The 25,183-nt window shown below is 34.5% G+C and overlaps 1 protein-coding gene across 1 annotated transcript in view; it reads right to left on the minus strand.

Annotated features, from left to right (window-relative positions):
• The window catches only part of PVRL3 (poliovirus receptor-related 3), an 83,070-nt gene that overhangs the window by 57,000 nt on the left and 887 nt on the right, over positions 1-25,183 (minus strand). Inside the window, exon 2 of the mRNA XM_012730548.1 lies at positions 25,063-25,181. Coding sequence (XP_012586002.1) covers positions 25,063-25,181 — 119 coding nt within the window. The remainder of the gene's footprint in view (positions 1-25,062; positions 25,182-25,183) is intronic.

Genomic DNA, 25,183 nt, shown 5'->3' on the forward strand with positions numbered 1-25,183 from the left:
AAAAAAAAAAAAAAAAAAAAAACCCCAAGAATGGACTCAAATAAATCAAGTACCCACCAATCTGTTGTAGCAGAAAATGCTAGACTATAGACTAGGTCAAGAGTAAGATCCAGGACAATAAGCTTTCCCAGTCAAACTTTTAGATGAGATTCCCAAGCCTTGCTGATACCTTGATTTGCCTGGGGCCTTATAAGAGATTCGGAAACAAGAAAGTAGCAAAGTCATGCCTGAATTCACAACTCAATCTAAGAGAGAATAAGAACATAGGTACGCAAAATAAGTACTCTAACTAAGATGTAAATCAATACAAGTACACAAAAACTGAAACTGTATAAACAATGCTTCAAAATATAAATTAAAGCTATTTCAATTTTTGAATGAATATAAAACATAAAAATCACTTTTAAAAAGAAAACAAAAAAAGACTATGTTTAGACATGTTCAAACAGTTCTAAATAATAAAACCTTTACATATTATTTCTATGAATTCACCTCGGCCAAGAAATATATAGCCAAACTACACTATCCAAAAGCTGACTGAAATACCACCAAATAAAGAATGGTAATTCACACTGACTCTACTTAAAGCAATGGTATGAAAGGCTTTGATTTTTTTAACCATTACCACCCAAAAAGAACCAATTCCCAAAACTTAACCATCATTCTAACATACTTTCAAATATAATGAATCACTTAACTTTTAAAATTAATCTAAGACATATAGATTAAGGAGCATTCTATAAACTGTCGTATACTTGATTAAACAAAAGAAAATACAGGGAGGAAATTATGAATGTTAACTTAAAATTTTGTTATTTGAAAGCCCTATTACTTAAAAAAGGTGAAGTTGCTTAAAAGGCATGAGTTGCAACTGAGTTGCTTAAAAAGCATGCAAAGCTTACAAATCTTATATTAATATGTAAATTCAATCTAAGTGCGATAAAAAACATTCCTGAGACAAAAGACAATAACTAAGAAAGCAACAATGGGTGATAGGAAGGAGGAGAAGTATTAAAGTGAGTGACTGAACTTGAAAACCACAATTACATACTGGTGAAAAATAAGTATTTATTACTGAAGATCTCAATTATTTCATGTAAGTTTTTCATTGATGGTGAGTCTATAACAAAGAGGTTAAGGAATAACAAAGACTTGAACCTTTCATCTCTGGTAAGAGCCTAACCTGGCCCTCCCTGGTGGTGCAGTGGGTTAAAGCACAGCACAAGAAGCTTAAGCCACTTCCCATGAGTTCGATCCCCGCCTGCCCCGGAGGAGATCCACATGGCGTGGCAGATCTCTCCTGACCCACCCGCTGCTCCCCTCAGCAGTGTACTTTGTCAATCTGCCTGTTCTGTACCCCACTCTGTGTCTGGTGAATCCTCTCACCCTCCGCATCTCTGACCTGTACCCCAGTTCTGTACGAATAAATAAATCTTTAAAAAAAAAAATCCTAACCTTCTCATAAGGTGTTCCCAGCTACTACACACTCTAGGTGTCAATAAAAATTTTTAAAGTTCTGTCTGTTTTGTATGTCTACTAGATTTAAAAGTTAAATTTTGTGTCATTAGCTAATTAATTACACCGTATTTATCCCTTCTGAGAGAAAACATTTCTTCCTCTACCTCTATGGCCCCCATAAAAACACAACTCTGGAGTTTTAAAGTGTAGTTCAACAGTCATTCAGTGAGGGCTCAGAGTGTCCAAAGAACACAAATAATTTAGAAATACATATGCTCAATAAGAAACTTGAGACAAAATAAATAAATAAATACCTAACTTCTGTGGTTCATTTTAAAAACGGTAGCAAAAACCTTGTAATTTGTATTAGAAATCACATTAAATAAAAGTGGTTGAATTACATTGCACTTAATAAAATGATAGTTTACTTTCTTAATTCTATCCCAACAACAAACCAAGAAGAAACAGAAACAATCACAAATTTATTTTAACACTGTGTGTTTTAATATGTTGGCACTATTCTTTACTACTGCTAATGGAAGCGGCAGGTATCTTTCAAATGTTAGGATCTACAATAAAGCATATAAATATTCTACAAGTGAAAAAGTTACAATAGTCTGTGTCCAACTGTTTATAGTTTGTAGATCTCTTACAAAGAGATCTAAGGTATGGATCCTTTCAGACTTATCAGAATTCAGAATAATTATTCTGAAGCAACTACTTAAATAAATATACTTTTTCAAGAAACTAGCAATGCCACAGCACAGGTATTTTCAACAGCCTCAATATACTTAAACACGTTTTAGATGAATCAAATTAATCCTAACTTTTAAATTGATAAATGCCATGCCAACTTTGAAAGCGTAGCACATCGTTTCAACAAAATCCTCAATGAACAGTCAACACAGAATTAAGCATAGAACAGCATCAAATTAATACACAGTGAAAACTATAAACTGTAAACTTAAACACTATTAAAACATGAAAGAAGTTCTACCTACTTGTAGGTCATAAATACAAAGGACAACTCTAGCATCATAAGAAATGCTATATTCTAAGTTGAATCCTGTATCATAAGTCAGAAGTGTTTACAGAACCCATGACAATCATTTACTGATATGTACTGGTTATGTCCTTTATACAGTCGCTGTTCTAGGTGCTGGATATAGTATTTAGTAGATGGACCTGACCATAGAAAGTTTATGTTCTAATCCTAAAATAAAATTCTTAAAGGAAAAAAAAAGATATATATATAGCAGATAGTAAGGAAGGAAAATAAAGGTAGAGAAGGTATTTTCCATGGAGGAAAAAAAGGTAGATAAAATATACAATTTTTACTTCAAGGTAGAGGTGTATAGTTTCTGATTAAGAGTAAAAAGGGCTTCTTAAGATAGCAGTGGAGCAGAGACTTGAACACAATAGTGGGAAGAAAGAATCATATAGTGTTAGGGTAGTAAGAAGAATAGAACAGCAGGAGATTAGGACACAAAGGTAGCAGACAATCAGAGGATTCGTATCAGTTTAAGATTTGGCTTTCATCCTACCTAACTGGGGCATCATTAGAAAATCTGCAGCAGAAACATAACATATTCTGATCAGTCTTTTATCCTACCACTTACTAAGACAATTGCTGAACTTAGTGACTACTTATCATTTTTCCCCCCTACTAACAACATTTGGAGTAGTTTGATTAATATTTCTAAGGATTTTCTTCACTTACTGTGTGGGATACATCTTACTTCTATTCCATCTTTTATGACTTATGCTCTCACCATCTTCTTTTTGAATTCTCAACTTCCAAATAAGTGAATGTTTGAGCATACCATGGCTATACTTGGTCTTTATTCTGTTAATCTGTGGACATTTCCATTTATTCTCATTACTTTATATATTTCTACTTGTCTGTGTAATATGATGACCTGGTTTCATTCTTTTGTATGTTGACTCTCCAGTGTTCCCAACAGCACTGGAAGAGTATTTTCCTTTGTTCTATACTTTTCTATACTTTTGAACTTTGTCATTGATTAACGGTTCATGTAAATGCAGGTTTATTTCTGGGTTCTCAATTCTATTCCACTGATCTTTATTTCAGTACCATATTGTTTTATTATAGTTTTGTGGTAGAGTTTTATGTCGGGGCATATAGTGCTGCCATTCTTTTTTGTCATGTTAGCTTTGACTATTCAAAGTCATATAATTTTCAGTAATGTTTGTTCTAATGCTTGAAAGAATGCCATATGAGCCATGATAGGGATTCACCGAATCTATAATATTGCTTTGGATAAGAGGCCATTTAGCAATGTTAAGTCTTTCAATCCATGAAGAGAGAATTATCTTCCCATATATTTGGGTATTTTTTATTTCCAAAAGTCACTTAATGGAGGGTGGAGAGGGGGGAATTCTGTAAAACTCATCTGATAGCAGATTTATATCTAATAAAGAATGTAAATCCAAAATAATAAAAAAACTAAATAATTAAGCCGACAAAAAAAAACCAGAAATATCATCAACCAGCTCATACAAAAGTAATAGTTATCAGGGAAATGAAATTAAGACCACAATGAGAGATCACTCCATCAAAGTGGCTAACATTAAAAAGGAAACACAATACAAAGTATTAAATTATGGCGAAAACTGGAAATTGCCTTCATTAAACTCTGTAATGGTAAAATCACACTGGGAAGACAATTTGGCAAGTTTCTTAAACATCCAGTGTCATATCACACACCCAATTTCATTCTCATGTCTTTACTTGTTAGAAGAATATGTGTTCATACAAAGACTTGACACCAATTTTCCTAGCAGCTTTATTACAACCAAAAGTGGAAACAATGCACATGTCCATCAATAGATAAATAAAACTAGCAAGCCCACACAATTATTACTCAGCAATAAAAAGGAAACCCTACAACTAACATTGTATTAGTGGTGAGGATACAGAAGCTTTTCCAGTAAGATTGGGAACAATTCAAGTACAGTTTTTCTCTTTTTGTACCTTTTCAATATCATACTGGAAGTTCTGACAAATGCAGTAAGACATGAAAAGGAAATAAAAGGTATACTGATAGAGAAGGAAAATGTAAAACTCTTTGTTCACAGGTGACATGACTGTCTATAGAAAACCAGAATGGTATGGTAAAAAAAATCTCAAACTAATAAGCAATTGTAACAAGATGGTAATATATGCAACTGCTTTCCTATATACTGTAATGAACAAAATTGGAGATTAAAAACAGCATAATTTAGGTATAAAACTAATAAAATATGTATAATAGTTTTATGAGTATAAACAATAAACTGATCAAAGAACTAAGGAAATGAAAAGACATTCCATGTTCATAAACAGAAAGTCTTAATATTGTCTAGATCTCAATTCTGTTCAACTTGATTCAACACAATACCTGCCAAAATCCCAACAGATATTTTGTGGATACTGACAAACTCATTCTAAAATTTATATTTAAGAACAAAAGATCTAGAATGGGGAACACAATAATGAAGGGGAAGAACAAATTCAGAAGACTGACCAAAGATCTTGAAAATCACTGACTAAGAAAATGTAGGATTCAAGAGCCACTTGCAATTACTTATATTAAACTACCATGACACTAAAAGTGGAGGCATTGAGAAGGCAGAGACAAAGATTTAATATAGGCTGGGAGTTTTACCAGTCAAACTAAATTAAGAGGGAAATAAGGGAGATGACAGAGCAATGAAGTGATTTCAATCATAGGCTACAGACTTTAAACTGATCACAGGAGAAGAAAACAGATCAATGGATTATATTAAAAGGACATATATCAAAGGGTTATATATCAGGTTAACTAGTACTAAAGTACTAGATAGGTTGAGATGGAAAATCACAAACATTGGGAAAATAAATTTCTCAGACTTGATTTTCATATTTGCAAATGTTCTATCATCAATTTGTATTTGTACATCCTTGATAACTGTCAGATTTACACACACCAAGGAAAGTTTTGCAAAAGTTGACATTTAAGATGTGCCTTATAGACTAAGATGTTCATAAGCTAGGAAAACCATTTCAGCCTAGCAAAAGATGCAGTTCAGTATGAAGCTAAAATACAGAAATAACATTAACACTGAAGGAAAGGCTGAATCTAAAATGTGTAAAAAGGGCAGTAAAAAAAAAAAGAGAAAGAAATAAATTACAAAAGAGTACAACTAGTACTAAAGTCTAATTATCCTCCAGCACATGTATGTGGTCATTTAAATTTAAATTCACTTAAGTGAAAATTAATACAAAAGGTACTCAATTATTCTAATCTTATTCCAAGTACTCAACTACCATACAAGAATAGGGACTACAGTAATGAAGAGTATAACTATATAACATGTGTGCTTCACTACAGCAAGTTGTAGATAGCACAATAATAGAAAAGTTGGTTTCTTTTGGAGCAGGTCAAGTGTTGCTGCAGAGCTAAAGAAATAAGCCTCAAAGAGTTAATTTTTAAAAGCTGAAATTTCTATAATAATAATCTATACATAACAAACACAGATATACCAGGGTCAAGAGACTGAAGCCTTCGACAACATTTTCAGCCCACTGAAAATATGAATTTCAGTCCACTGTAAAATGTCATTCCTACTAATCTTTAGTGATCTCAGTCTTCATAATATGCTTTCTACCATGTTATTTCCATCACTTATTTTCAGTCAATAGCACCTGTTAGATTTAAATTCGAAAATCTTGATTTAGCCAACCAAACATCAAGTTTCTCTTATAATTAATTTCCTTTATGCTTAAAAGCACAGTTTCTTCATATCTTCACAACAAAAGCAGAAAACCTTGTATCAGGAAGAAAATATGCAGGATATCTGATCTAACCTCATTTGACAAAGACACTGAAGTGATTAGCCCTTATCATTATGACTAGTGGCAAAACACAGAAAAGAAGTTTCCTGGCACTGTAAAGTCATCTTTACAACTTCATCATGTTGATCACAACATTAAAGATTCTAAACATTTCATAAGAGGTCAAATGGTGAGGATATTCAAAAGCTTAAGAGATTTTTGTAACAGAAAAGTCTGAAAGGGGCTATGGTTCCTAAATCAACATTACTTCCACCGAAGTTAAATGCATGAGAATGAATGGACATTTTTTAAAAATTTAAGATTACTTCAACCTTATTTAAAATGGTAAAACTGAAGAGCCACAGATATCATATGTCAAAACATAATAATGTAGGCCAGAAACTACTGTACTAAATCAAGGTTAGCCTTAATAAAAAAATCTTTTTCAAAGCCATTTAGACTGCCTAGGTCACCAATAAATAATAAAATAAATAAAACAATGCCTAAGTCCTACAAATGTAAATATTCTCAGATGAGAATAAAGAATTATTGCTATAAACTGTTAATCTAGTATCATCTCATAAAAGCATTCTGTAATGATACATGTAAAAACTTACATACACATTTATATAATATGCATTAATAATAAAAAAAATCTCAAATATCTTGTTTTAAAAGAGAAAGTACATAATGCTTATGGTTCAGGAGTACATATTTCGAAGATCTAAGAATGAAAGCTAAAATTATAAATGGTAACAGAATGGCAAAAAAGGTAACTTTGAAGTCAGACTAATCTAAATTCAAAAACACACCATGTTCTATTATTATCAGAGTGACCCTGGAAAAAATTGAGAGGCAGTTTTGTCACTATAAAAGTGGACTATCATCATGTAATCAGCAACATTTAAAATTCAAACATAGAAGTCATGCACTGACCAATCACTGAAGGAAGAATTGCTGGCTGTGTCTGAGGTCAGTTAAAGCTGAAGTTTGATTCTGTAGTAGCAACAATTTACATGGTTATAAAGTTTATTTCTCTCAAACACCAGTAGACGCTTAGAGGTAAGCACAAACATAAATGAATGAATAAATAGATGTGTAGCATTGGACTAAACTACAGTTAAGATTTTATAAGGCTAATGAAAATAAACACTGGGGAAGTAGGGATTGGGGCAAAGGAATAGCTATTACAAACTACATTTATGAAGAAGTGAGCATATATGGCTAAAAAACAGTATGTAGGGCACATAGTAATGAACACACAAACATGGAGTTTCATTCACTGAATGTTAAGTACTAAAAGCTATAAAGAAGAAAACAGAATAGCCTGAGACATTGAGGAGTTGAGATTTTAGAAGAGAAAAAGACATACAATCAAAAAATATCTTATGGGGAAGGTGACCACATAATTTGTCATCAAAACTAAATCATTTTTTTAGAGTGAAAGGGAAGTGGAAGATTAAGTATTACACCAGACTAATTGTAAACCTACATATTTCAAAGCAAAATTGACTATTAGCCTTAGTGGATCACCCTAGTTAAGGTTGCAAACTCAGAGAAATACAAAAGGAATGAAAAGAAAAGTCCCTTTCCAAAAAAGGGAAATGTTCCTGCCTACACTAATGGGTAAATTTTGGGATCAATAGTGGTATTTAAACTAAATTTTTGACTAGGCAAGTTTTTCAAAGCAGAGAAAAAGCACTGTAGGATGAATAAAAATATAAATACACAAAAACAGATTCATGAAAAGTGTGAAGTTAGTGAATTATCAGTAACAAAATAAGAGAAATCAAGCAAGAAGACAATCCTTTTTTTTTTTCATTTATTTTTTTCACTAGCATTTATTTCATACCTACCTGTATTAACCAGGCTTTATGCTGAAGAAGCACAAGGAGGAGGCATGTTTCTTACCCTTTAGAAGTTTAAAGTCAAGTCAGGGAAACTATAAATAAGCAAAAGGAAAAATAAAAAGAATATTGTAAAGGAAGCTACAAAATTACTAGGGGTATTAGAAAAATTAATCTAGCTTCAGGTTAGATACTCAACCTGACAGAATTTACAAAAATTCACATCTTTCATACCAAAAGACATAATGGTGAAACAAAAAGCATCCAAATTGCTAAAAAATAAAACCATACATGATCTTGAATGCAGAAAATCCTAAAAATTTTACCTATAAAAATTAGTAGAGCTAAAAGAAGATGTCATCAAGGTTATAGAAGATCAATACACAAAATTCAACTGCATACCTCTATACACTAAGTAATGAACACTGAAAGTGAAATTAAGAAAGCAATTCCATTAACAATAACATCGGAAATAAACTTAACAATTAAGAACAAAACATCATGTGAGAATTACCAAACACTGTAAAAAGAAACTAAAGAAAACTTAAAGGGGGGGGGGTGTCATCTCATAACCATCAATCTTAACAGATTATTAAATCGGCAACACTTTTCAAATTGGTTTACATACTGAACACAAACTATCCAAAACCCACCCGGAATCATTGTTTGAAACTGAGAAGTTCACCTTGAATGTATATGAAATTGAAGAGATTCAAAATAGTCAATTTGGAAAAAGAACAAGATAGAAGACTCTGTAAGACGATAGTAATAACAAATGTGTGTGAAAACTACAATGATAAAAACTGTGAAACTAGCATAGAAAGAGAAAAACAGATCGCTAGAAAGTACAGCATTTAGAAATAAGCCATCACATTCATGACTAACTGATTTTCCACAGGTGTCAAGACAATTCAATGGAGAAAAAAGGATCTAATCAACAAATTATTCTGGCACAAGTGAATATCAACATTTTAAAAAAATGAAATTATATCTCCTTCCTCATAGCATACACAAATATTAATTAGAAGTAAAACACAAACTTAAATTTAAGAGCTAAAATTATAAAAAACCCAGAAAACATAGAAAATTTTCACGAATGTATGTTAGAAAAGGCTGTCTTGGATACAAGCTACAATGGTATTTAAAAATAATTTTTAAAAAGATTAACTAGACTTCATTAAGTTAAACACTCTTATTCTAAAATAAAAACCATTAAGAAAATGAAAACACCTCTACAGACTCAAAATTTATTCCAGAATATGAAAAGATCTCTGACAACTGAACCATAAGTGAAAAAATGAGCAAAGGAATTATTCTTTATCTAACTTGAAAGCAAATAAAAAGCCAATAACTACATGCTAATCATTATCAGGAAATCAAATGCAAATCAAATCAATAACATGCCAATTACGATAGCTACAATCAAAAAGTTTGGTAAGAACAAGTATTAGTAAAAGTACAGTAAAGCTTCCTATATGCTGGTGAAAATGTATTTTGGAAAACAAACTGGCAGTTTCTCAAAAAATTAGTAAACCCCAATACTCAGGAAATCCATAAAAAGTATATACACAAATGAAATAATGCCCACACAAAAAAATGTGTACATAAATGTTAACAGAAACATGATATACAACAGCCCAAAAATGTAAATAAACTAAGATTTAAATGTGATAGATCTACACAATATTTGGTGATAAGGAAAAAAATATGGTAAATATTCAATACAGATGATCTTTGAAATTATGCTAAATGAAATCACACACTAAGCATTACATATTTTAACATATGAAACATAAATAATGAATTAATGGTGGTCTAGCACTGGAATGGTAAAGAGTTAATAGGAGACTGACTGCTTTTGGTGGGGCAGAAAATAATCAAAATGTACTAAAACTGACCATGGCAATGCTTGCATAACTGAAAATACCAAGTACCACTGAATTTTATGTTCTAAATCAATGAAATACATGGTAGGTGAAATAGCAATAAAGCTGCTATGTATTTTAAAAGAAAATCAAGATACAGATATTTCAGGCAAAAAGATTAATTTAATCAACAGATTCACCCTAACGATAATAAAAAGGTGTTTTTCATGAAGAAGTAAAAGGATTTCAGGAAGAAACTACAAGATGCAGGGGCAAAAACGAACTACAGAAAAGATAAATGCCTACAGAAATTAAATAATTTAAAATTTAAAATTTACTTTATTAAAAAATAATGCCAGCCCTCCCTGGTGGCGCGAAGGGTTAAAGGGCAGCACTGCAAGCAGCTACTTCAGTGTGAATTGGATCCTGGGCTCCAATGTTTCCCACAAGGCAAGGGAGACATCTCCTGACCCACCGGCTCAGCATATTTTGTCAGTCAGTGGGCCTGTTCTGCTCCCCACTCTGTCTCTGGTGAATCCTCTCACCTCTCACCTATATACCAGTTCTGTATGCATGAATAAATAAATCTTTAAAAGAAATACTTTAAAAAAAAAAGCAAAATAAATTATATTTCTTTAAAAAAGCCTTAAATAAATATAAACAGAAACAAACTATATAGAGACATCTTAAACCAACAAAGACAATGTACATTATTTTCATGTATATATGAAATTGTCAAATTGCTCTCTCATTTCAGAAGTCAAAAGATCAAATTCTCTGATACAATATAATAAAACTAAAAATCAGTAACTAAGGTAATTTAAAAAATAGCCATGGTAAAGTAAATAGCAAATATCAAAATATTCCAAGTGTTAGAAAAGATCACATAGAAATTTCCAAATGTTTTAAATGTTAATTTGTATATAGTACAGGTTAAGTCATGCTTTGAGGGAAACGGGCTCAAATGATATGGAAGAAAAAGATAAAAGCTAAGAGTTCAATAATCTAACCACTCATGTCAAGAAATATCTGTGAGCCTCTTAAGGCGCCAGGGACAGTGCTATCAAGCAATCGACAGCCACTGCAACCCAAGTTAGATTCCCCAGCCACAATGCTCCCCACTAGGCGGTGTATTTCAACACATCTGCCTGTTCTGCTCCCCACTCTTGTCACTAGTGAATCCTCTTACCAAACCTCACCCCTGCCTACACCCCAATTCTTATAAAGATAAATAAATCTTTTTTAAAAAGGAAATAAATATTTAGAAAAATTCTCCAGAAAAAGAAAACACAGAACACAAAATGAAACAAAAACCAAAACAGAGAATGGGAAAGGCTCAAAGGTATTTATTTCTATAATAATTTTTATAGAATTTATAAATTCTAATACATTATAAACTCCTGGCAAGACTGAAAAGCAATAAACAAAATATGATTATGAAGAATGAAAAGTAGAGTAGCATGCCAGACATTAAAGAGGTAAGATGATATAATAAACGACTTGATATCATAATTGCTTTAAAAATTCAACCTGAAACTAAAAACATTTTCTATAAAAAAGTACTGAAGTCCCAGAGTTTTTTCAATAAATGGTGTTTGGAAAACTGGACCACCATTAAAAGAAAAAAGAAAGAAACTAGGCTACTACCTCACACCATGCACAAAGTTAATTCAAAATGAATAAAAGAACTGAATATAAGACCTGAAGCCATGAAATATACAGAAGAATATATAGGTAAAACACCACATGATATACATCTTGGTAACGTCTTTAAGGACTCATTCCCCAAAGCAATGAAGCGAAGGAAAAGTTTAAAAAAAAAAAAAAAACTGGGATTACAATAAACTGAAAAGCTTCATGAAGATTAAAAGAAACATTAGCCAAAAAGAGACCCTACTGATTAGGAGAAATTTTTTCCACTCCACACAACTGATAAGGGACTGCTCACAAAGATACAGGAACTCACAGGACTCAACAAAGCACATCCAGTCAAAAAATGGGCAGAAGAACTTAAAAGACACTTCCCTGAAGAGGAAATGCAAATGGTCAACAGACATGACAAAATGTTCAACATCCTTATAACCAGGGAAATGCAAATTAAAACCACAACGAGATATCAGCTTACACCAGTAAGGCTGGCACATATTAGAAAACCTAGCAACAACAAATGTTGGCAAGGATGTGGTGAAAAGGAACTCTTCTACACCGCTGTGGGACTGCAAACTGGTCCAACCACTATGGAAAGCAGAATGGAGGTTACTCAGACCACTAAAAATGGAGCTACTGTATGACCCAGCAGCTACATTCCTAGGAATTTACCCAAAGGACACAAAAAAATTAATTCAAAAAAAATACCTGCACCCCTATGTTTATTGCAGCATTATAATAGTATCAAAAAGATGTGATATATACATATATACACACATACAGACACAGACACACAACACTGTTGAGCAGTCAAAAAAGATAAACTAATGCCATTTGCAGCAACATGGATGGAGCTAGAAGGGATTATGCTCAGTGAAATAAGTCAAAGGAAAAAGAAAAATATCGGATGGTTTCACTTATGAGAATATAGGGGAATCGGGGGTTGGGGGGGAATAATAGTAAAAAGCACAACCCTGTCCCTGGTGGTGCAGTGGGTTAAAGCACAGCACTAAGAACCTAAAGCCACTTCTGCATGAGTTCAATTCCCTGCCCCAGAGGTGATCCATATGGCACAGCAGACCTTTCCTGACTGCCCGCTGCTCCTCTCAGCAGTATACTTCAGCACTTGGGCTGTTCTGCCCACCACTCTTGTCTCTGGTGAATCCTCTCACTGCATCTGCAACTCTGGCCTTGTACTATATGCATAAATAAATAAATCTTTTAAAAAAAATCCCTGCTATGTTCAATAGCAATGGATGGACCTATTGAGGATAGTACTAAGTATGTGAAAGAGGTCAGATAGAGAAAGATAAATACTGCATGATTTCACTCAATATGCAGAAAATAAACAAAACCAATGAACAAACAAAATGCAATGAAAACTTCAGATTACAAAAACAAAATAATGGTTACCGAAGAGAAGAAGTAAATATAGAGTGAGTCGACTGTATGAAAGATGGAAATTAGAATTTTAGTAGTGAATATACCATAGTATATAAAGATACTGATTTATAATGCCTGACACTAGAAACCTGTATTATTACATCAACAAGTTTTAATAAATGAAAGAAAAATATAAAAACTTTAAGAAAAATACAAAGGAAAAAATCATGAATTTGGGTTTATGAGAATCACGATTTGGGGTATATGAGAATTTCTAGGATCCTAAAGTCCTAGGATCAGCAAGTGGTATTATTTTGTTTCAATTATCTTTTGCTTTTAAACGTTTTCCTTTTATCTCTACTACCATTACCATCTTAGCTCAGGCCTTAAAAACTACATTTATATACTGCCCAACTTAGGAGAAATCACTGTTTCTTAAATATTACTTTCCCATACATGTCTCCTCTACCAAACTTCTAATAATAGCTACAATATATACTTAAAAGACAGTGTAGTCTGACTCTGTTCTATTTCTTTCAATACATATATGCAATTGGCCAGAAGAACATAATATTCTTTTACCAACTATTTTTCTCACCGTACAGCAAGACCTCATGTCATTTTGTTCAATGGCATTTGATAACACCAAAGAGAAAAAATTATGTCCCAGGTGGTGTCTGTGTATGTTAAGACTGCACTTTCCAGTGTATCATACGAGCTTTCTCCAGCTACTCCAATTTTCCACCATATCCCGGAGATCTTCACCTTGGGTTAATTAATTAGCGTGTCCTTCCTGCCCCAAGTCTGAGTGAATGTGGATGAGTATGTGTGCCCTGTGAAGGAAAGGTGTCCTGCCCTCAAACCTGAGGTGCCAATATAGACTCTAGTCATCCTATCAATTGGAATGAATTGGAGAGATTTTTTTTATATATATTTAAAGTGTAAGGGATCTTGGAGAAGTACGGAAATGTTTTTGTGACCATTAATATGCCATAGGAACTTAATTCCCATTTACATAAACTTGACACTGGTAAAACTGGTTTCATTATAGTTTAATTCTCTTAAAGTATTAGTTTCTACGAACTTATTAACAACTTAAGAGGGCTCTTCCTATACTGAACAATAATCTCTGGTGAACACATGACTGATTAAGCACAACCACCAACAAAAAGTTATTTGGAGCTCCCCAACATCATTCATAGTTTACAAATTCATACAATTCCAACTCATGTCACCAATACTGACATTTTATTCAATCTTGACATCTTCTTACATTTTAGCCCAGATTCTAAGTCCCAATGTCACCCTGCACTCATTTATTCTCAAAATTTATCACTTAAACCACTAAAGACAACTATTTTCTTCCTATATCCAGTCCAAAGCACCTCTCATCATTCCTAAGACTTACCCTCTTTCTCATTTTCGTTTTTAATGTTTCTAGTTCGTTTTTATTCCTGGGCCTTGCCATATTAATGTATTTTTCCTATTCCCCTCCCAAAAAACAAAACTCTCATCATAAAAATTTTTCAATTTTTAAATTTTTCTGTAGTGGACAACCATGGAAAACATGGCCTGTGGCAAAAACAATATCCAGTTTCAAAAGCAGCAGTATTAACGTTAGAGAAAGCTGTAACATCCAGTGTCTATGGATCAGCAAACTAACCTTAACCAACTGTGCCCCCAACATTGTTTTGATTGTGCTTCTGAATATAATCCTAGATAGCTAACATCTTTTGGTTCTTGATTTTCATATCTGAATCATCCAATATCCTTCTATAAATGTTTGTTTTAACTAAAAAATTCTGATGTTTACATACCAGTATGGTATCTTAGCTGAGGTTGCTACAGAAAATATCAACAACTGGTAGGCTCAACAACAAATACTTATTTGTTACATCTCTCAAGATAGGAAGTCAGAGACAGCAGTGCTAATATGGCCAGATTCTGATGATAACTCTTCCTGACTGCTATCTTGGGGTATCCTCAACACAGTGAATAACTGAAACTTTTCTTCTTTTTTAAAGGCACTAATCCCCATCATGAGGTTCTAAACTTATGGCCTCATTAAATCCAATTACCTCTCAAAGAACCTTCCTAACATCATCACATGAAAGTTAAGGCTTCAACATGAATTTAGGTATAATACTAACATTTAGTCTGTAATGGTTATATGACCTATCTCCTCCGAATTACTTTCTTTCCCATTGTTTCCAAGAGTAGGTCCTATCCCCCTGAATTTGGCTTTTTTCCCCTAATCATTTCACTAAAATTATTAAGAGGCAATACCCTCCTCCTAACTACCAAATATACTGGTCTATTTCCTTTCCAAATCATTTCTCCTTTTCCTTCTTAGCCAATCAGAACACCTCAATCTTAAACATTTCCCAGTCTCTTCTTCCCACACCTCCTTCCTTTATTCCTTCTGTTTTCCTTCCCCCATGCCCCTCTACCTGCTCATCAAATCCAGCATATGAATCCTGGTAATTCCCAATTTCACTCTTCCAAACCCCCACATACCAAATTTCTAATACAAGTCCCATAAACAGTGTAATTAAAATTCCTTCTAAAAGTTAATGATTCATCAATACTTTTACTCTCCTTCTGTAACTTACTCAAAAGGAAAACATAACATCATTCCCAAATTTTTCTCCCCCAACCACAATACCCCAAACACCACATAATGTACTCCTTAGATCCATACTTCTTTCAAATCCCTTACTTCAATGCCATTTATCTTCACAAACCTCTCATCCTATAAAACATTAGGGATAGCATAATCCTTTCTGAATAACAGATAGTTTGTTAAATAACGCTGTTTTTATCTGTCTGAACTCTTTCATTCTTGAAGATATAACTGAAAAGTCTGAACTCTAATTAGCCTTCCTTGACTCTTCTAGGCCTTACAGATTTTTTTGTAGGCTATATCATACTACTTGATAGGTCATTACAAATGTCTTTTTTAAACATATATTCAAATATGCAGTTAATCTTATTAATGGATTTATAAACTTGGGAGCAGACATAAGGTATAACCTTGTCTTACGTTATGTGGTATTCTTTGTATTACCTACCATTGGACTAGTACTCTATCACCTGTTTCCTGATTGATAATCTATCCCATCTTTATTTTTTTCAATTATAAGTACAGATCAATTATGTCACTAAAAGTTGTCATATAACAGTAAATATTACAAACCCATGCCTGAAATTTAAGACTTGTATGTCAAGGAATTGTCTAACAGAAAAATCTATAGTGACTTTTAGATGACTGTAGAGGGCAGCAAAGTAACAGTAGTATTCTCAGAGAAAAATGTATTTTTCTTAGGTAACTTCACATTTTTTTAGATTTTAACAAAACTGTTAATATTAAATATTTTCACTATCAACTGTGAATATAACACAAATGCCCAGATCCTTTTTATAAATATGGAAATAAGCTTAACAAATAATGCATGGCTTCAAAATAGTCTAAAAGTTGAAAATGTCTTCTCATTGAAAAGTATATAAACTTTATCTTAAATACAGAAAAGTATCAATAGTCTAGGCAGTCTAGTTTCTTGCCAAGAATAGATGTCCTCATAAATATTTCTAATACTAGCTATAGTATCTATAGTATGTCTTTTTTTTTTTAAAGATTTATTTATGCACACAAGAACTGGGCCACAGGCCAAAGATGTGTATGGGGTAGAGGGTGGTAAGAGGATTCACCAGAGACAGATTAGGGAGCAGAACAGCTAAATTAACTAAACAGTCAGATTATCTGAAATACACTGCTTGAGGGGAGCACTGGGTGGGTCAGCAGGGGTCTGCCATGCCATGTGGGTCACTCTGGGGGGGGGAGGGATGATACACCCTATAACATGACTACTGCACAACAGAAGGTTAATGACTTGAAATAGAACTTCCTTATTATTTCCATGTTAAAGTTCATGCTGGCCTTAATATAAACTAGGCAAATGTAACTATATCATCAAATAATTACAGAAATGAAGTATAAGGATTGCGTATAGAAATGGGGGCACTACTACAGTTTACATCAATACAACTCATTAATTGCAGGTGTCTCACATTTTTTGTTGGCGGTAATAAAACTCAGAGATTTAGAGTAGCTGCTTCAGTCATTAACAAGTGCAGACTAATGTTTTAGTGAAAAAGGTGATACCCTAGCCCTATGCAGATAGAACTGTTTAGTGCCTTCTCCCACTTAAATCTCCTCTGGAAAAAGAATTTTGTGTTTAAAATTTTAAAAATAGTTGCCTCTAAGCACACTTTAAAACTGGATAGTTTACTGTCTGAATTATTAGTAAGCTGAATTTATAGACCTGCCTATCTCCGATCTATATTACATCAATTAGAAGGGAGACAACTGTTAAATGTATCCTAATACTACCCACAACAGCTATGTCTACATCAAAAACCAAATCAAAACAAGTTACATTTAAAAATGATCTTATCACAGTTTACTAACAGTTAATTAATGTTTTTGTTTTCCCTCAGAACTGAAGTATAAATAAAAGACTTGGGCACACTCCTAATTATATGTTCTCAAACACTGAAATGGGAGTCTTGTAAAAGTGCACCTGTTTTTATATCTGTCTCTTTGCATTTTCAAGTCCTTCCCAATAATAGTAGTAACACATTCCCATAACAAAAAGGAAGTAGGTATCCTATTTACCCACTTGATTCCTAACACTCAAATCCAGAATGAAGCATATGTATAATATACAAAGTAAGGTATCTCCTACCTTCAAAAGTTGCTTAATTAAGCCTTGGGTTAATAATATTAATACACAAGTGATTTTGTAAAGAAAAACTACTGCATTTTTCTTAGGTCATTTGGAAACACCTCAGATTCAAAATGGGTAAGATAATGGGAATTTAAAAAAACAGGTATGAAAAGAACAAAAAGAATTTTTAGTGAACAAAGAAAAATAAATGAACTCTCAGCAAGCAACATCTTTATAACCTAGCAATCTTTGGTCAACTATTAAATAAATGTGATATTTACATGCTATGAAATGCATCATGTTTGTTTAATTTTCCCTCTACCTTGGAAAGCAAGCTTAGAAATAATGTCCAGGTCCTTCCTGGTGGCGCAACAGGTTAGGACGCAGCACTGTAAGGCAGCCCCAGCCACTTCAGTGAATGCTCGATCCCTGCTCAGGATGTGATCCACATGGCGCAGCAGACCTCTCCTGACCTCTGCTCATGGAGTGTACTTCATTGATCTGCCTGTTCTGCTCCCCACTCTGACTCTGGTGAAGCCTCTCACTGCCCCTGCACCTCTGACCTGTACCCCAGCTCTGTATGCATAACTAATCTTTAAAAAAAAAAAAAAGTCCAAATAGGAATTAAGATCAAGTACACAAACCTCCCTGAAGACTATTTCATACAGTGTGTTCAGCACAGCTTCTGTAACTTAACAGTAATTACGAAAGAAAAAGATATTTAGTTTGTGGAATTAGATATTTTATTGCAAATTTTCAAATATCACTGATAAACCAATGTGAGTTGTGGAGGGAGTTGCATGATTTTCTTATTCCCAAATATATTCAGTCATGGTACCTTCTCCCAAAAACATCTTCAGAGAAAAGTGTTCCACTGAAATACCTTGATAAATAGTGTGCCTAGTCTAAAAGCATGAAAAAATGAAATATGTATGCATGTGCCACTAACATTCTTGATAAACACTGAAAGAAGTAGGCCTCTAAGGACTACAAGGAAGAGGAAATCACAAACAAGTATCTGGTCATACCTTAAATTGCTGTTAATGAGGGGAGGCTAAAGAGGAGAAGAAAATACTAAAATCTATATAGCTTAATAAATAATGTGTTTATTTTTGTTATATGTACTTATATATACAATAAAGTCTTATAAACAAGAAATGTGAGGGAAACATCCTGAAGAAATTCTTAAACTGGGCATTTAGAATTTAAATGTAGGAAGAATAATGTCATTCTAGTTCTTGTGAGTAAGAGAGAAGGCCATAGCCTATCTCAGTGAAAAAGAATAGTTTAGCCCTGAACTATAAAATATGGTCATAACCAGCCATATTTCACAACTAATCATATAACATGTAACTAGTCCAAATAAAGATCTGTAAATCTAAAAGACACAATTTTAAAGACTTACTATGAAAGAAAATGTGAAATAGCTCTCAACTTTTTTAATGCCAATGAAATGATTAAATAATATTTGGCTTGTATTGTGTTAAATGAAATATATTAGCATTAATTCCACCTGTCTCCTTTATTACTTTTTAATGTGTCATCCATTATATTTCTGTTGTACAACATTAATTTAAGACTAAATTTGATTTTCCTTTCAAAATCTTTAAAAGAGTTATTTATTTATGCATACAGAACTGGGCTACAGGCTAGAGGTGCAGGGAGTGAGAGGATTCACCAAAGACAGAGTGGGGAGTAAAAAAGGCAGACTGATGATTGACAAAGTACACTGCTAAGGACAGCAGTGGCTGTGCCATGTGGGTCACCTCGTCGGCTAGGGATGGAACTCCTGCTGAACTGCTGCAATTTAGCTCGCTATACCACCAGGGAGGGCCTTGCTTTCAAAATCTGAAAGACTGTTGAGTGTCTACTGTAAGTCAAGCCCATGAGAATTCAGTATGGAACAAAAGAATAGAATGGATTTTTTTTTTTTTTTGAAGAATGACCACATCTAGTCAAACCATAAACAAAAATACTGTGTAACAAAAGCACTTGTGGGAATAAGGAATCTTCTGAAGATATCAATCAATATACAAATGCCCTGATCCCAGGTCCCAATCCTCACACCCCTCTTTGCAAAATCTGTAGCTCTTTAATAAATCTTCAGTGGGGCCTGGAATATTGTTTTGAAAAGATTCGCTTTCCTATGAACTCACCAACAAAATCTACACTTGCTGACCCTGACTAGCTGCGAATCATGATTTATCCTCCCTTCCTCTCATCTTTAAAATCTATATTTCTTCTCAAGAAATCAAGTTTAGAGCCTAAAGAGCTACAGAGTGTAGGTGCAACGGTCAATCAATTTAAAGAAAAACAATTTTTTTTGTTGTTAAATATTATTAAATATTATCACCTCTCCTATCCTCAGGGTCACATACAAAACTTCCTATTTTATACCTAGAATATAATCATCTGAAGTGTTGAAAAACATACTGTCAGTTCTTAAGCCAGTTCAGAGCTGATGTTTTTACGCATGCCTCAAATTCCAATTTATGAATATATGCTCACAATGCAACAGGTAACCCTTTCCTATCATCTGAGTTAGCACAACAAATATTGGACAATCAATAAAGTTTCAAGAAAAACAATCTCCCTGGATGTTGTATTTAAGGGAATATAAAACTGACAACATGCAAAATGTATATGTAATACAATATCCTTTCTAAACAACTAGGGGAATGTGATGGTAGCTATTCAAAGGAGGCAGCTCCCACTAGAATTTTAAATTAATGACTTCTATTATAGTAGTGGAATTATTTAGGAAAAAAATTTAAGCTTACCCTTGATAACGATTCACAACAAACTTTAAGTGATTAAACTATATCAGTCTATTATAGAAATAAAAATCTTAAAATTTTACAGCATTCAGGAAACACTTTAAAGACAGTTTGAGATAAAAATACAAAAGGTAGTCAAAAGAAGATATTAATGCTGGTGTTCAGGTTTCTGGATCTGAAGTCTTAGCACACAAAATCATTTCTAGTATTTATTCTATTATTAATTTAGGGTTATTTTCTTTTACCCTACATTTGTGCATAAATAACCATTAGTTAAATGCCACATATATAGTTTTGCGAGCTATGTAGTCCTTATTGTTTATGAAGACTTTAACAGGTTACAGAATATGCTATAACAATATGTTACTATTTTAAAAAAGTAAATTACTGAATGTCAAAGTCTTTTTTAAACAAGGATATTGCAGTTGGCTTCTTTTCAGTAATTTCCCCATAATAGGCTAGAAGTCATGTTTTAGTCCTTAACTATACAGACAAATGTATCAAAGTTGCTGAGTCACTAAAGTTTGTATACTATATGCATGTTTACATGACATTTAAAAAGACAGTAAATATACAAACACAAATCTGTAACTGTCCAGCTTTTTCCAATTTCTATTCCTGCCAGTTTTTAAATTTGATTCACTTTCCAACAGAAAGATTCATGTAGGCAATATAGATAGTATGGACAAGCTCTAAATTGATGCTACCAGTAACTTGACACAAATGCAGAAGCAAAAGTGTGGTTCCCCTCTATCTCCACAGTTTGAATTTAATCACTAGTACTCTCACCTCAGGAACTGCCAGTATGCATCCTAAAATGCATACTGTCCTATAAAGGGAAGATTCAACTAGGTTTCACACAATTACATAGTTAATTTCATTGTATTCTAAAAACTGGCCATCTATTTATCTGAAGTAAAGCTGAAAAATATTTAAAGATCATTGACTGGGCTAGATACAAAAAAAAAACAGAAATGCATACAAGTCAATTACCTTGAAAATGTAATGATTTAAAACATCAGTGTAGGAGCCTCCCTAGAGAAGCATGGCACTATGAAGCCATCAGCAGCCACTGCAGTACAAGTTTGATTCCCAGCCAGGGAGGTGACCCAGTTGGTACAGCAGACCTCTACTTTCTTGTCCACTGCTCTCCTCAGCAGTGCATTTCAGTAGATCCACCTGTTCTGCTCCCCACTGTCTCTGGTGAACCCCCCACTGTCTCTGGTGAACCCTCTGACCCCCACACCTTTGGCTTGTACACCCCGAGTTCTTATGTGCATAAATAAATAAATCTTTAAAAATAATAATAAAACATCAGTGTAGAATTTAAGAATAAAATGCTGGTTACCAGGATGGTTGATTTATAACATGAAATACAATAAATTTTAACATTTGAATGTTTACTATACTAAATGCACTTTAAGTGTTGATATTTTATCCTTTTATTTAATCTTTAAAAGAACTGTATAAGCAAAGTGATAACATATCCTTTTTTAAAGGATAAGACACCTTAAGTTGAATGAAGTTTAGGAACTTACCAACAATTCACACAGCTACTAAATGGCAGCTTTTTTTTTATAGACTCAAGCTACCTACTTAGTATCTGAAATGCAAAACTACACAGAGAAACAAAGGACTTGTACCAACCACCAAAATGTTTCATCTCAGTAAGTTCCTGGGCATTATTTGTGTTTTATGTCCACAAGTGCCTATCAAGTTATCACTAATTGAAAGTTCCATTAAAGGTTCAGTATCATGCTAGATCTTCTATTTCCTTCATCTTCTCAACATCTACCTTAACATAAAACCTTGCTAAAAAAGCAGAGAATCTTAAACTCAAATGGCAATTTTCAAAGGTAAATCAATCTATATTCTCTTTCATCAATACCATATGAATACCTGCTAATATTCTACATCTCTCAAAAAAGTATTGGATGAAGAGATAAGATAAAGCCAAACACTGATAAGTAGATTGTCTCAGAAAGAAAGAACTGTAGAACGATAATTAAGTTGGATGTTAATGTAAATCTAGCACCCTTGACTTTTATACCTAGATATTTCTTAGACTTAAAAAAAGAGAAACTGGCAATTCGTCAACCTGTAAGATTCTCATTTTAACAGTTCAATTCTTCAAATAAGACATAGAGTGAATTCACTCGAAACAGTAAATCTTAAGTATTCTGTATAGCTTTCGAAATATCAAGTCTATTAGTTGAGAGCATTTTTTAGCAGTCATATCAACAAACATAAAAATTATCTTAAGCAATGGATGAGACTGCAAAAGTTGAGCTTAAGTAAGGTTATGCTAAATGTACGTAGTATTTCAAAACCAGCCTCATGAAGAAATCTGTGATAAAACAAGTGTTCTGATTAACAAATCATCTGGTAGTCATCTCTAAAAATCTTTTCAACTTTTAAGCTATTCAAATGAGTATGCCAAACTCTGAAAGAAGGTAGTACTGCGAATGTTAGATCAACAAAGTTACATGAAGAAAATTCTGTTTCCATATTTACTATGCATCCATTAAGTCACAACTCCAGTCTGAATTCTAAAATAGAGAAAGATTGATGAAAAAAAAAAACTTGTCACAAGCACACAAGCACTCACAAATCAGGGTGTTATAACACTACAAGCCAAAAAAGGAAGCTCTTCAAATGAGCAGTGCACCGTTATCACAAAGCTAGTGCTTGTGTCTCTGCAACTGCAGGCAGAGACAACTCTAAAAACTTCAATTTACACCTCCTCCACAGCACGGTCCATTTGCTTATACTGTTTGAATTTTTAGGACTCTTAATAACTCAAGACCCTCCCCTACAACATATGACTACTTTAAAAAAAAAAAAAAAACTTCTTCCATGTGAAAATCAATCTGTTCCTTCAAAAAGTAATCAACACTTCACCTGCACAATTACTGTGAAGTTATCACCAAATTCTATCTCCCAGTATCTGCTGTACCTAGCTTAAGTCTTCTAAAAGGCTTTTTTGCCTAGCTAGATAAGCCTTACGAACTACAAGTAATATTTTCTCAGTCCTTACCACAAACTAAGGCTAGTAAGCTACTAACACCTCTCCAACGTTTCTCCCAACAAATTGTAATCCACAATCCTAATGGAAAATAACCATTAAGAATTATGTCTTGGAACCAAACATCTGGGAAGTGGGGCTACAAAAACAATGTAAATTAGATAACATGCCATTTCTCACACTGTAAATCAGAAGAAACTCATTACAAATGCTTGCAAGGTGGTGGTGAACTAGTAGTGAAAATTCTCAACCTATAAGGGGCACTCAATCTCCTGAAAACTTTGCTTCCCTGATAACCAATCACATTGACATAGCTACCCATAACGGAATTCTCTTTTCTAAATCACACTACGCAAAACATCTGCATCCATCTCTCCTTTGATAAATACAGGTAAAACTTCTGGTTTAAGATTTCAAGGGACAGTGAAATTCAGCCTTACGTAAAAACATCAGTAAAAACACCTTAGGTAAACCAACGTTTGTACAAGATTTAAGTTTTGCTCCTCCACCTTTCTCACCAACAGCCCTTTCTCGAGTGAATAATGCCCTGCAATATTTCAAAGAGGGTCTTATTTTCCCAAATTATCACCGTCCATTAATAATCACTTTCGTCCACCTCGCCTGCATGAAAGCAGATTTTTTCACTACCCTGACTAAAAAAGGCTAGAAGAGAACTTACAAAGAGACAACCTCCCAAATATGACAAGAAAACTGTAACACACTTATGAGGGAAGATGGGGAAAAGCATGGATGTTAAAGAGAAGACCACGGAAGTGCAACTAGGCGTTTAACACAAAAACCGTAGTGCAAACAACTAACTCTGCTTGCTAACATAATCGCGGACAGTGAGAAGGCGTCCCACAAACTGGAAGGCAGCGGTGGACTCAACGCAAAGCGACCCTGAGGCTGCCGGGCAGAAAGGGGTCGGAGGACCGAAGAAAACGGACAGTAGGGGATGCTGCAGGGTGGGGTAACCTGGTGCCTTCTCCAGGGTGGAAGGCCAGAGGGATGAACCCGAAGGCTTCATTCGGTCGGGCGCTGGTCCCTAAGGGTATCTCGGATCAGAGCTCAAGTTGCACTACGGGGTGGGGGGCAGGGAGAGGCGGCAAACATGCAACCCCGAATCTCAGCCCCAGCTCAGCAGTCCTCCCGCTCGGTTTCCGCCGCAAATGAGTAAGGAAGTAACGGTCCCCCGAGGAAACTCAAAGAAGCCCGCGGACACCAAACACTAGGCGCTGGAGGGAAACTGGAGGGAAAAGCCCCTTCGTCGAGCCCCGACCATCAGTTCGGCAAGCCGCGAGGCCGCGGGGGAGGGGAGTGGGCCCCGGCCAGTCCCTGGCCTCGCCCCGGGCGCGGCGAAAAGTTTCCAGCCAAAGTCCGCGGCACCCGCTCGTGCAGCCAACCGCCGAGCACAACCGACTCGCCGCCTTGGGGAGCGGCCCGTGCCGGCCCCGCCGCGGCGCCAGGACCCCGGTCGCGCCTCCCTCAGCCCGCGCCGGCAGCCGAGGTCCACCTACCACAGAGCCGAGAGAAGAGCAGCAGCGGGAAGAGCAGCAGCAGCAGCAGCGGCGGTGGCGTCGGGGGCGGCAGCAGGAGTCCGGCCCCGGGGGGAGAAGCGGAGGAAAGTTGTGCTTTGCC

This window comes from Condylura cristata, unplaced genomic scaffold (genome assembly GCF_000260355.1).
Source record: "Condylura cristata isolate star-nosed mole 26May11 unplaced genomic scaffold, ConCri1.0 scaffold00003, whole genome shotgun sequence".
Lineage (NCBI taxonomy): Eukaryota > Metazoa > Chordata > Mammalia > Eulipotyphla > Talpidae > Condylura > Condylura cristata.